At 34.7% G+C, this 14,594-nt stretch overlaps 1 protein-coding gene across 1 annotated transcript; it reads left to right on the top strand.

Moving 5' to 3' along the window:
- Window positions 1-295: 295 nt before the first annotated feature.
- LOC105447596 lies at window positions 296-9,954 on the top strand. The gene is made up of 9 exons (XM_030978426.1): window positions 296-387; window positions 1,890-2,033; window positions 2,496-2,630; window positions 3,405-3,752; window positions 5,198-5,448; window positions 6,023-6,154; window positions 7,269-7,464; window positions 8,023-8,092; window positions 9,591-9,954. Exons 1-9 carry the CDS (start codon window positions 303-305, stop codon window positions 9,874-9,876), a joined length of 1,647 nt encoding a protein of 548 aa, XP_030834286.1. The 5' UTR covers window positions 296-302; the 3' UTR covers window positions 9,877-9,954.
- The last annotated feature ends 4,640 nt before the right edge of the window (window positions 9,955-14,594 follow it).

The following is a 14,594-nucleotide window of genomic DNA, read 5'->3' on the forward strand; positions in this document are numbered from 1 at the left end:
AACTTGAAGGTGCATCAGCAGCTGTACCCATGGTTGACCTAATGCATCTTGTGTCCAATGAACTCGAAGGAGTTACTGTCCTGACATTTAACAGGTGCAAGGTTGACTTTCCTCAGTTTATCAGTCATCCACCGCAGAGCACAGGGGGAAAGAGTTCGCTTCAAGAACTCAAGTTCTTAAATTTGAAATGTTTGTTGTCTCAAACTGACATCCACAAACTTTCAAAGATGTGTCCTAATGTAAAGGTCACAGTTGGACAAGAAAGTCAGGCATCACTTGAAGACTCTGATCAGGGTACATGGATGCGTTTCAATCTGGAGAGGGAGACCTCACCATCGTCGTCACTCTCCTCATCATACTTCTCACTCTCCCCAACTTCTTCAATTGGTGAGTTTATATTAAGATTATACAAGCTTGTTCACATATACCGCGGTATACTGCAGCTGTTTACCACATATTTGTTTCTTTTATCTGCACTTCACAGTTTTGTGCCTGGAACACATACCGGTGCCATACATCAGTTGCAAAAGCTTCTGTTTCATCCACGCTCGCCATAATTAGTAGCATTTTTTTTTTTTTTTTTTTTTTTTTGGGGGGGGGGGGTATGTTCAGAAACCTAAAGGGCAATCCGATCCTTGTCATAAAATAATTTGCATGAAAGCGGAAAAATTTAATAAACAGAAGGCGAAAGTTTGAAAGAGTTTGGACAAATAATAAGAAAATTATGAATGTTTGAAATATGAGTTCACTAATTAGTCTATGCCAATTTCAAATTGGCAGTTCGGTCAGTGGATTGTGACGGAGGGTGAAGAAATGGTCTAATAATCATTTGATCATAAATAATTAGAATCATCAAATGGTTATTAGACCTTATGGATATAGTAGACGAAATGGGCATTACACAAACTGGGAATTAGACCAACTGGAAATTAGACTAAATGAGCAATAGACCAAATGGGTTGTAGACTTATTTGAGATTAGACCAATTGGCCTAAATGGTCATTACATTAGATGATGAGTAGAAGAAATGATTATTAGACCATGCGGATAGTAGATGGGCTAGGTTTAGACCATATGAGAATAGATTTATCGGGTAGTGGACGAACTGGTTGTAGACCACACGACAATAAACAGTGACGTAGTGCTGGATAACACTTTATGGGTGGCTGTCCGCCACTACATCACAGAGACTTTATTGATTCAGCTAATTAGAAGAGCCTATAATTACAACTTTAAAACAAATTATAATTTTCTTATTTTTTGTCAGATTTCGTTCAAACTTTCACCAATTGCTTCTCGGACTCTTCTGCTTTCTAATAGAGTTGTTTGCCCTTAAGGTTGGATTTCCCTTTAACAAAGATGAAGTAGTTGCATTGGGATTGAAATCACACAAAAAACAAGCCTCAACTAACACGTAGTTCTGTGAATATTTGCCGATAAGAATATTGTCAACATAAGTTTTAAATGAATCATGAAAATTAATATTAAAAGAAAACAATGATTTTCAGTTTGAGCATTATCTGTCAAGATAACCAACCTGCGTGGACACCCAGCAGGTGGGTACACAAAAAGCCACCGCAATAAACCGTGGCATATGTAAATGAGCCTTTAGTTCGGATATATACACAGACAATATTTATACCCCCAAAAATGAAATATTAGTATTAAATACCGTGATTCATCCATAAAATCTCAAGATGTTTGTTACAAAATCAACATTTGAAATACAGATGCATATCTGTATAATATAAACATTACAATATTACATGCAAATGAACTGTGTATACTTTTTAACTTGATTGTTGTTTTATAAGAAAATAGAATTTGAAATCATTAAAATTAAAATGATCTATATTCTGAGTCCATTATTGACTGATTACACCCTACAGATTTGTTTCTTGGTGAGCTTGTCGGAGCCACAGCAAGGGTCCATGTTCATGAAGAAAAGACAGACACCCAGCATACTGAGGAGGAAGAAAAGGAGAAAGAAGAGGAATATTACATTGCCATGGAAAACCTGCCCCATGAAACAGGTTAATGTTGTGTCTTGGACAATATCAGCAGAAATTGATTTGGAGAATAAGAACAAAAAAATTCTCTCTCTAGTGCTCTCGAACAGAGAGGTGTCTTAGTGTGAATAGGCCCACATGTTAAGTTCTAGCAAGAAGAAAGTTTTGTGTTGCTTGGCGAAAGACAACTAAACAGGGCAAGTCTGGGTAGAAGACAATATCTTCCTTTCATCTTATTTGTTGTCATTATATTGCAACAATATTCATGACATATCGGTCAAAGGTAATTGTGCTTAATCCTTTTAGTTGAAAAATAGCATAACTCATATGAATTGCTATTGCTACCATATTACATGCAAATGCACTGTGTGTACTTTTTAAGTTGTTCTTATTTTTAATAGGAAAATAGAATGTGTAACCATTATATTGGTAGCCTCAAAAAGGATCTTTATTCAGAGTCCCTTATTGACTTATTGTATCTTACAGATGAGCTTGTTCGAGCCACAGCAAGGGTTCAAGTTCATGAAGAACAGACAGACACCCAGAACGCTGAGGAAGAAGAAGAGGAGGAGGAGGAAGAAGAGTATTACATGGCCATGGAAAGCCTGCCCCATAGAACAGGTTAATTTTGTGCTTTAAACAACATCAGCAGAAATTGATTTGGTGAATAAGGAAAGAAAAATAAATGTCTCCCTGGAGCTGTCTGTTGTTTCATGTCCATTTCATTCACAGGCATGGCAGAGACACAAAACAAAGAATAAAGTATTTGAATACTTTTTACCGGTTGATGCTTAATGTATTAATGATTCAACGACATGAGAGCGAGAGTAGTACAAGCTCATGTATACATACGTAAAAATGTGGATGTAAATACATACAGCCCTATCCAACAGAGATGTGTCTGCGTGGTTCTAGCAAGTAGCAAGTTTTGTATTGTTCGGCAAAAGACAGAAAACAGGGTAGATTACAATTTTTTTTTCTTTTATTATTTCATTGTATTACAACAATATTCATGACAGATCGATAGAAAGTATATTGTTCTAAGTCCTAATTTGAAATATATCATCATTCATGTAAATTGCTAAATCTCAAAGATTGTAAATCTCAATTCTTATATCTTTCCAGAACGTAGAATCTAAACTAGGCCACACTTATAAAGAAGAAATTGAAAAAGACGCCTTTTAAAAGATAAAAACTTTAAAACTGTAAGAATATACTTCTTTTACACTTATTCCTGACATAAGAAGGATACTTCAGAGTGACATTGCTCTTTAGTGCTCTCTAACCTATATTTGATATTTTGCTAGAATGTTGTAGTACAATTATGTATTCTAAATATTGTTTGCAGAGGGTTTGCAGAAAGGATTTAATGGAAATATCTCTTATAATTTTCAGTACCAAATGAAGTAAATGTCAAACCGATCCAGATGGAATGTTGTAAGAGAGTTGGGGTTGAAGGTGGCAAGCTTCAGCTAGATTCCTTCGAAATTGAACTTGAGATCCCTCCAGGTGCAATTGACAGCGAAGCGCCGCAGGACATTTCTCTTCGTGTCCTGACAAATACTCCAAATCTTGGCAACGGCAAAGAAGAGATGTCAGTCTGCTTTGGTGTACAGTGTTTAGCCCGTGATGACTTAGTCCTAAAGTTACCGGTGACTTACACAATACCTCACTGTGCTGTGATTTCACGATACTCCGGTGTGGAGGCAGTCTTGTACACGGGAGAGGGAGAATACTTACCTAGTAAGTACATCTTAACATGTCTAATTATGCACAATACACCAGTTTTGAATTTGTGCTATAGTGAAGCGAAGACATTTTTTTTAAGGTCATACAAGCATCTCCTGCACAGTTGCAAATATGTCTTTCCTTCCCAGATCGGCAACATTAATTAAACAAATTCCACTTCCTCAGAGTTTGAAAAATATGAAAATATACGGTAAGTATGATGAGCCATTGTGAAAGAAAAAAACACGAAAATAGTTATTTTATATTCTACACCTCGTAGCTAATTTAGAGACTTTAATGATTAGTTACAATTAAATCACTTCTATTCAAAATACGGAACAACGAAAAATAGACTTTAACATTTCTGTGATTTTTCCTCTTTCTGCTCATGAATAATTTGTAATTATTGTGCATCAAAAGATGAAAATAAGACATCACCAAAGATGACCTTTCACTGCTATGGGTTAAAGGTAATACAAAGTTTTGGGAAATTTAGAAAATTGGGTGGATAGTGAATCTTTACAATTTTGATATATTTGGATGCCCATGTGGATGTACTATAATCACTAAAAAAATTAGCCACTAAAACACTTCTGTTTTTAAGAAAAATTTAATATAAAAATTTACCGGTGCTCCCGGTAAATTTTGATAAATTTCAAATAGCGCCTATGGCCGTACAATCATAGCTGCGACCATGAAAATCTCAGAATATGTAGTTGGGATATATAATTTCCAAACGGGAATAGCTAATCGGTCGATTTCAGTCAAGAAACATTGTTTCATAGCTAAATTAATATCTTGACCTTGAGAGGGAGCTATACAACATAAAGAGTTTATTATTTATAATTTCATAACTTTAGACTCGATTTCAACCGCGACAACGATCAATGTATATTGTAGGAACGCATATGCTTCCAATATGTTAATTTGAACCATATTCATGACCCCATACCAAAACTTTGTAATACCTTTAACCATAAAACTGTAAATCCTTTAAGTTTTTCACATAAAGGGTTATCTTCCGAAGTAAAATCACAGCGTTACGATGAAAGCTTTTATGACATTTACGTTTCCAAATAAGTATATGTCCTGGTTTGTTTTTAGCTTGCTTAGTTATACTGACATACACGAACTGAATTAAGGATCACATGGGAAGGCATATATATCTTACATTAAACCCATGTAATAATTTGATGCAGGATCATCAGGGAAAAGAGTATGATGAGGCTACCTTGCATTTTCATGCACCCTATTATTTTTCCCATTGATTACTTGCATGAATTACGTAGCCTTTATTGAACCTCTCAAATGAATGTAAGGAACTTGTATGATAGGCAAATACCTACTGTAGTTCCGATTACCAGCATTATGCATACAATAGATAGCTCAATTTAAATGAAGGCATTATTCTTGGTACGTATATATACATAAATAGTTACTTACATATCTGTTCATATTAGATGCAGAAGTGAAGGAACAAATTTCATTAACACAGTCTGGAATACCCAACTGCAACATCGAAAGAGATGTACTTAGATTGCAGATGAATCACTTCTCGTGGGCGTTCATCAAATTCAAGTTGAAGAATTTCTTCTTTGGAGGGAAGCGAATGCGTTGCCTGCCATTTACAGAAAAGCCACTACCAGAGGAAAGAACCACTGTCGTCTTACGTGCACATCTCTATGATGACATCAAAGGGATCTATATGAAGGCAAGAATATTATCTAAATGTCTTTGGCATCGTAAAAGGAATAATTAGTCAGTGTCACAATGTTAATGCAAATTCATTTTTTGATGCCAATCTGTGGACAGACGTTTTATATGAAGTTTTGTGTCTCAGAGCAACTTAAAGCCTAAGGATAAATATCAACTATTTAGAATATCACAATCTCTATCATTTAATGTTATAGACCATCTCTGGTTAGTGTCACAATGTTAATGGAAATCTCTGGAACATAGGAACAGTGAATGTATGCAAGGTGGAATCAACCCATATGGAATAACTCATATTTGATAGGTGAATCAAATAGTACTTTGCCATGGGCTCTTGGAAGAAATTAATATGAAAAGTCAGTTCACTATATAATTATCTGCATGCATTTATACCAGTATCTGATCAAAAGATAGCAACATAGGAAAAAGAAAAGAGGGGGAAATCTGACTTTGAGCCACTAAGAGCAAGCCATTCAATTAAATTTGAAAAACCTTGCAAGTGGAATCTAGGTAGTGTTCCATTGACTTTGTATTAGCTATTATTTATATTTTGTTTAATCGTTTTGTGACAGATAATGTCCCAGGAGGAAGGCTTAGGTTTCGTTTATATTCATCCTGAAGCAGAGGTTCTTATCAGTGTGGCAGAAGTGGACGTCAAAATGGCTTGTTTCATAAAGCGTGATCCCATTGGAGATACCATACATGTAAGTTCTTCTTTATAAAAATGATGGTGATAATAAAAACAATATTAATAATAGTGATAGTAATAATCAAAAAAAGAAAATAATGATAATAGTATGATAATAATAAAAGAAGATTAGTAAGGCACCAAAGTCACTTGAAATCAAATGCTCAAGGGGCACTAGTCAAGTGCATAGGACGAAACAACATTCATATCTCTTCACAAAATTACCAATGAGTAGGAAACAACATATCACAAAGAAGAAAAAAAGAAAGAAGCTAAATCAAACAGATTTTGTATAGATTGTTTTTTAACTCTTCAACTTATCCGCAATTTCTAGTTCCTCGATGGAGATCTTTTAAAAGCAAAGGCCCTGCATGAACCCCCCCCCCCTTCTACCCTCTTGTACATGTATCTAGCTTGGGAAATAGATGAAATCCTGAGGTTTTAGAGCGTAGAGATATTTACGGAATGTCATGATTGCTTTTATTTGATTTTATTCAACAAAGACAAAACAAAGAAAACAGTGAAATTAAAACAACAGTAAGGGTTTCAAGAGTGTCACATATATTGTATTGTATTTATTAAACTTCATTGATGTACATCAATATTCTGTTTATAAACATATAAATCAATTTACAATGCAATGTAATGAATCAATATTCTGATTGGAAACACATTATATCCCATTAATCAATTTGCAATCTAATGTAACAAATCAATATTCTATTTGGAAACATATATCATATAAATCAATTTACAATGCAGTGTTTATAGCAAAACAGAAGGAAAATTATATCCAGCAGAAAAACTCTTTTCTTCCTTTTTGTAATAACATGACATATAATGCATAAAGTAAATAATATAATGTACCATAATACATCCGAAGATTTGGATATATAAAACGTAATACAGCAATTTTCTAAAAAAATTATAACTCATGCCATACAAAATAGGTAAATGAGGTACATGGAATGCCTAAAATGAAAGACGTAATAGTACTTATACATATATTATGCGACCTACTGCAAAATCAAACCCAAAACATGGTATCTAAAGTTATCCCTCACAAGGATGTATATGTATTTTTTTTTAAACAACATTGTTTTGGTAATTCTATGCTCTTTCTTTTGTAGACTGTCAAGTATGACGAATTATGCAGAGGACACCATAGGACGAGGTCCTTCAACTTGGACCTGAGCAGCCAGCCAGATGAAAAAATAGTAGTGACCTTGCAAGTAGGTCAGACAGGACAATCAGTGGAAGAACTGCTTTGTATATTCAAGTTTACAACTCCTCGTAGATCCACCAGTCTTCCAACTCGTGGCCAAGGTATTCATAGTTGTGTAATAGTGAGTCAAGTTGGTTGGATTGTCGTTTACAATAGCTATCAATGCAATATGTTCTCTCTGTGATTTGGGATTTGCAGCAACGGTCATCATCATAGATTTGGGAGTAAAAGTCCCTGATATATAGATGGTCAAATACCACACTGATAATGTAAATAAAGTTGAAGTCGTCTTTAGCAATGGTGTTCTACTTTTGGAATCTAGCATTGTCATCTTATTTTGGATTTATTACAGTGAATGAAGCAATTTTTGCTGTATTTGTTTATCATAAAAAGGAACAAATTCGTCTTTTATATATTCTTTAGAAAGCAAATCAGCCAGTTTATCCTTACAAAAAAAATTGAAAATGTATGCAACCCTCATGAAACTTTTTCATCTTTGCGAGATTAGAAGCGAAAGAGCATTTTTTTCATAGCAAATTCTTAAAATGCACCGTAAAATGTGATCACTTTTTTCAATAAAACGGACAACTTTCCAGTTCCTTAAACAGCAATTCGTTATTTGACTAGTACTCTTTTCTGATTTAAAAAAAAACTTGTAGAACAGTTGCAGGGTGCATCAAGTTCACAGACACTGCAAGCATCATATCGAAGTACAGCTGAAACTCTGAAGTAAGTTATAATCATTTCTTTCACCTTTAATACTATCAGCATGGCTGGTAGATTCAGACTGAGATCAGAGCATGTGCAGGTATAAACCTGAAACCACGAATGTCTTAAGAGGAGGAATGGTTGCCAGTTTGCTTCCCCACCCCAACAAAACAATCAACATTATTTCAAATAGAAATCATTGCAAAATAAATGATAATCAAATGGGAGCAAAAATTGCATGGTTACAGTGTGGACATTATTTTGTTCAAGTCCAATATATATAATTGTACGCTGTGAGTACCCTGTGAGAAACTGCAATTGGGGTCATTTATCTTATGATCATATATTCCAATATATAAAATTGAATGCTGTGAATTGAAACAGTCTGAGGATCACTCACAAAAATATATTACATGTAATTGAATCTCCCTGTTACTCATAATTGGGGCGTGTGATATTATATCAAAATAAAAATCATAACATTTCAAATTGAAGGCATTGTCTAGCAGTGTTAAATCTGAGATACATGGTCCTACGTGTTATCGGCGTCTGCAATTGTGTATATTGAAGCCCTAAAAGAATTGCGCTTTAAAGATACTATGTCCCTTTTGCAGCCATCATCAAATTCTGTAGAACTTTGCAGGAATTATGAATATGTCATGTATGTCCTTTCTGTGAAATGTAAACGTTAGCAGTATCCTAATATTCAAATTATGCAAGGAAACCCGTTTACTTGCTAGACTTCACTGTCAGACACTATTGAGTGACTGACTGTCTTTTCTGCTTCTTTGGTAATAGCATACATGAAATGAACTGTAAAGGGTGCATGAGCATTTGTCTACATCAAAAAGCCTCTTCTTGTGATGGCCAAAATTAAACTGATTGAATCTTTGCGCAGCATAAAACGTACGACCATTCGGTACAATGGTCTGAAAAATCAGACTACCACTACGATTTGACAACTAATAGTCGTTATTTTCCAAATTTATCTTTCAAATGCCGTTGGAATTTAACCTGTTCATTTGTGTTGGCCTGCAAATGGGACATAGTACCTTAAAAATTATCATGAAGTGCCTCAAAAAATTAAGTCTTTGAGTGACCGGTTTTACCATACTCATTTTTCCCAATAGACTTTAGTGTTATAATTGAAATTTCAAGTTCAAATAATAAATATCTTGATAATCAGATAGGCGATCGGCTTGTAAACGTCATGGGATTCCTAACTGACATAAAGGTGTATACTTATGATTGCAGCATCAGCTAAATCAAGGATTTTGTTAAAGGATCTCAGACAAAGTTAACGGATCCCTTTAAGAGGAGATGAGGGAAAAGAATTTCTGTTGCACAATACCCGTCCAAGCAAATTAGGGTCCAGGAGAGTAATATCAAGTTTGTGTTTGAATATACATGTAGACATTGGCTACGATGTTTTGCTACAACCCCCCCCCCCCCCGTCTGTTGTCAGTATGTGTAATTAGAAACATACTAACATACATTTTTTTTATATGTCCTATTTAAGGAACATTACAGGTAGACAGGAAGACTTTGACGAAAAGCTGACCACTGTTGCTCGAAAAGTTGGCAAGCGTGATGAGATAGATAATCTCGGGAAGGCTCTCGGCTTCGAGCAAGAAGATATCCAACGTTATGTCGACACAAACATGAAGAATGCAGATGTATCATACATGGGTACACTATCAATGCTCCGAAAGTGGAGAAAGAAGCAAACTGAGGCCAAAGAGTTTGAAGCCCTGAAGGGTGTTCTAAGAAAGGCTGGTCAAATTCGTCTTATTGATGACCTATGAGGTACTTCATCAGATGCGAATTCAGTTTTTATATTTGCTTCTCTATCGAGGAATACATTGTTCCAATGATATATATATATATATATATATATATATATAGTGCATACATAGAGAGAGAGACAGATAGAGAGAGAGAAAGAGAGAGAGATGAGAGTATAATGGTTGCATAGCTTAATCCCCATTTTTGTATGGCATTGAGAGGGACATCAGAATACATTTCATGCAACAGAATCGGATTGCCCCAAGTCGTAAGATGAGAGAAGTGTGATTCTCTTGAGGGCAATATGTTCAATATCCATATTCCCCCGAAAGTAGAGCCAGCCAATATCACTACTATCTTTTATATATCGGCCTCAGGTACATAATCATAACTATTTTGCATCAATTACAAACATGTGTATTTGCTTGTTAATCCCACTTCAGGTGACTATTCATATCATGTATGTTATCTTAACTGAGCAATTATGACGTCAGTTGTCACTACGCATATCCATTGAGGCTCACTTACATTTACTTTAATTTAGTATTTAAAGTATCCTGCAATGACAGACAATTTTGTAATCATGTGTGATGATTGTACAATGATATTTCTTTCAAATTCACCTTTTGAAATTTGTAGTTACGCAATTTACCAACTTTCTTTTTTATTACGATGAGTTTTCTGTGAGCACTAGTATACAAAGATACATGCTGGTGTATGTGCGTGTAAAAACTTCCATACATGGTAGGCAGTCGATTCCTAAATTGATTATCAGTATACAAATGATGCACAGGTTTGAGTGCGTCGGTAGGGATTGTGTGCACAAGGTACCTTTGAATGGTTTTAGACCAAATTCAAAGGTACCGCGTGCACACAATTCCACCGACCCACAAAATAAACCTGTGCATCATCTGTTTTAAAATACAAAATTGTGTTATTTTACAGATTTACCGGATGCATGGCAAAATCATGCGTCCGGTAATTTTTTTTTACCGGACGCATGATTTTTTTTTTTACCGGACGCATGATTGTTTTTTCCGGACGCATGATTTTTTTTACCCGACGCATGATTTTTAACTTAACATGAAATTTAAACAAAAAAATTGTCAGTGCACATACATGTAACTGTAAACTTAAAAAAAAAAAAAAAAAAAAAAAATTAAAGATTTTTTTTTAATTTTTTAAACAGATTATATTTATCAAAAAACACGAAAAACAAATAATAATCACCAAAAAAAAAATTATACAAAAAAAAATTTACCGGTATTGAAAAAAAAATTATTAACAAAAAAGAAGAGAATTATTTTAAAAAAAAGGATATCGGTGGTATCGATCGCCGATATCGCATGCATCCAGTAAAAATAATTACATGGTAATTGACCAATTAGATTGCATGGATTCTTCTACCCATCTTATAAAAATAGGTTTGCAGTATTTTCAGACAAAAACATTGTACATATTGTAACGAAATTTGATTACAAGTGTTTAATTCAGACTGCTCTCGTTCAGTTCTCGCTCAATATCTCTCTCACTCGAGCTCATGCGTGTATGCAATATAAATTCAACAGAAGAAATGGAGTATTCGTGAGTTTCAGTTCCATTCGATGTTTATTACTTCAAATAATGACAACTTGGTATACAGTCAGGTTCAGTGAATTACGAAAAACGGCAGAAAGGAGTACGAGGAGAAGTCTCAAGAAGTCAGTCCGAACTCTCTCGATTTTAGAATCCCTGGCTTTATATAGGGAGCTGTTTTGTAGCAGCAAGGACACAACCCGACCTCGAGCTAAAGGGCAGAGTCTGTCCTCAAACTGAGGACAAAGTCTGGCCTCCGCTCGGGGTCAGTCGGAGGCCGCACGCGACTGAGTATCTGTCCTTGCCGTTACGTAAGACGAGGACAGATTCTCTAGACGAGCGTGGCCCTGGGCTTACGCAATCGAACTGCAAGAATTACTCGAGGACGAAAAACAACGTCGTAAATCTACCGAAGGACAAGTTTGACTTGCACAGCAAGCAATAATATTATAGCGAAATAATAATGGACTATGCACATGATACAGACATATATCTAAATTCGTAACACTATTCCCCCTCTCCTTAAAAAGTCACTGTCCTCAGTGATTGATAAAAAAATAGAATTACAGTCATGTTAAACCAAAAGATTTGCACTACAATGTATATAACGAATTTAAAGGAAAAAAATCCTGACATATCGTGTAATGAAGCGAATGAGGGATAGCAAACATCAAATCTGAATCTGAAAACTTGGTCAAAATAAAAGCACGTTGCAGAAGTTGCCTAATTAGCACTTTAACAGACGACATGTGTAAATTTCAAAACGGCATATATGTTTGTCTACCCATACGTAACATTGTGATAGAAACCAGCACAGTCTTAATCGCTTGGTACAGTGTAATCTAGTTTTCAAAAGTTTTGGTGAGTTTGACATAAGATTCGGGGTCATGAAGCCACGACCTTATAAAGTAAAACGAAAATCTATGTAAGACATAAAAAAGTATCGTTTACAGGTTACTATAATACAACGCAAGTAACTGTCGAAAAGTCGAGGAGAACTAATATAATACTAGAAATACAACGTCAAAGCAGACCTAATTATTTACATAATTGTTCAGGTTGCAATAAGATATATGAAATTGAAAACAACAAATAGCAAAAACAAAAGCTACTGAAATGCTGTAAAATTATTGACAATTAACCGCCTCGTACACTGACATCTTTTTTTAGTCAAGATTTGCTGAAGCAGCAGAATGAAAGCTGCTTCAACAGTATCATTTTTTTTTTTTTTTTTTTTTTTTTTTTTTTTTTTTTTGGCGAAGCAAATTTAGTGGCCACGTGTCCGATTTTTTTTCTTTCCACTCTTGGTCAGCAGAAATGCAGCACGCGATCCGAAAAAAACGCGATCATTGTGATTACTCATCACCATGCCTCTAGCAGCAATATGACGGCTTCGGATGTCAAGACGTACAGGCCGAAAAGAATATCAGTGAACGAGGGGTGCTAAACTTAACACACAAAAATACGTTCCCAAGATAACGGCTACGCGGCCGCTAACGAATTGAGTTTCAACTATATGCACAAAAATCGATTAAAAGATTAAAACATCTCAATCACATCATAGAAATATGTAACAGAAAAATAGAGAAGACATAGTGATAGGGAAATAGATGGAGAGAGGAACAAGAGAAGAAAGATAATTATAAGGATCGAGAGGTATAAAGGGAGGCATATTGTTGCCGAGGGCTAGAAATAAGGAGAGGTAATGGAGAAGACATAGTGATAGGGAAATAGATGGAGAGAGGAACAAGAGAAGAGAATGCAAATGCAATATACAATTGATAACATGTACAAACGCCATGACACTAATTCAAAACTCACAACAAGATTACAACTGGTTGTTCCGGAGAAGTTACAAGACCGTGTGATTGAAGCTAATCATGCCTCAATTTTCGCTGGACATTTGGGAGCTAAAAAGACATTAAGTAGAATATCACGCAGTTTTTTTGGCTCAATATGAACGAAGCAGTCCGCCTATTCATAAATTCCTGCCTTGATGTACATAAATGCAGTAACTCTTCTAGGATAGCGCATCAATCTACCATTTACTTGCCATTGTTTACAGTTTTTTTTTTTTTTTACGTACTTGTATATCTACTATGAGCTTACTGCATGTTCATCATATTCTTTCGAGCCTGTGTAATACATATTTTTACATGAATTCAAATGTTTGCTATTCCTATTGCTTCTGTAATGATGTTTTTTTTGCATAGACTTTTTACAATTTGTAGTGAATTATTGATTGGAATATATTGTGATTGTATTGGCTTCAAAAGTATCATGTATGTACATAATCCTAATCTAAGGTTCTATAATCTACTTTTAAGTACTTGAAACATGATCACAAAGATTTTGGAGAAATCAACTCAAGATTAATTTAACACCCCTTATATAGCCCACATAAACCATGTTCAGATTATGTATTACGTCATTATAGCGTTCACACATCTCAATTGGTGATGATGAACAATACTACTACTACTACTAATAATAATAATATTTAATCTTTATATAGCCTGTTGGTTATTGTGAAAGTCTCTGCGATCGAACTTTTAAGTACTGGAATTGAATGTGCCTTAGAAACAAAACCTAAGTTCGCATTCATGGTAATATGAGTAAAAGGGAAATCATTAATCCCCTATGTAATAATATCTACACAGGTACATGTATAAATCTGCAAATGCAAATTCATTTGTGATTGCTACTTTTGTAAAGATTCCATTATTTGCCTCAACGTTTTAAAGTTGAAGATCATTGCTAACCAGTTTCTTTCCTGTCAAAGGATGGCCGCTAGGCCTTTTAAGGTATGCCTCACAAACCGCTTTTATTGTAGAAAACAATAACATTAACCATTCAATAATTCTGATATTAATTTTTCTATGTTTTGTATACGTTATATCTATACAGCGCTTTCATCATGGTGTGTAAAAATAAAGAAGAAATGGAATGAAATTAAAATGAAGTATACATACTTTCGAATCTGATATATTGTATATCTACCCATTGCTATCATCCAATAACGTAGATTGGACAATTATACAAAATTTACATTACAATGTACAAACCAAATTAATTGTGATCAAATTATACAGTGTAAATTGCATTAGAACTTCAAGCACAATACAGAAATGCATATTAAAGACATGAAATTCGAGGAGTTATC

The sequence above is a fragment of the Strongylocentrotus purpuratus genome, unplaced genomic scaffold (assembly GCF_000002235.5).
Source record: "Strongylocentrotus purpuratus isolate Spur 01 unplaced genomic scaffold, Spur_5.0 spur5_contig_812, whole genome shotgun sequence".
NCBI lineage: Eukaryota > Metazoa > Echinodermata > Echinoidea > Camarodonta > Strongylocentrotidae > Strongylocentrotus > Strongylocentrotus purpuratus.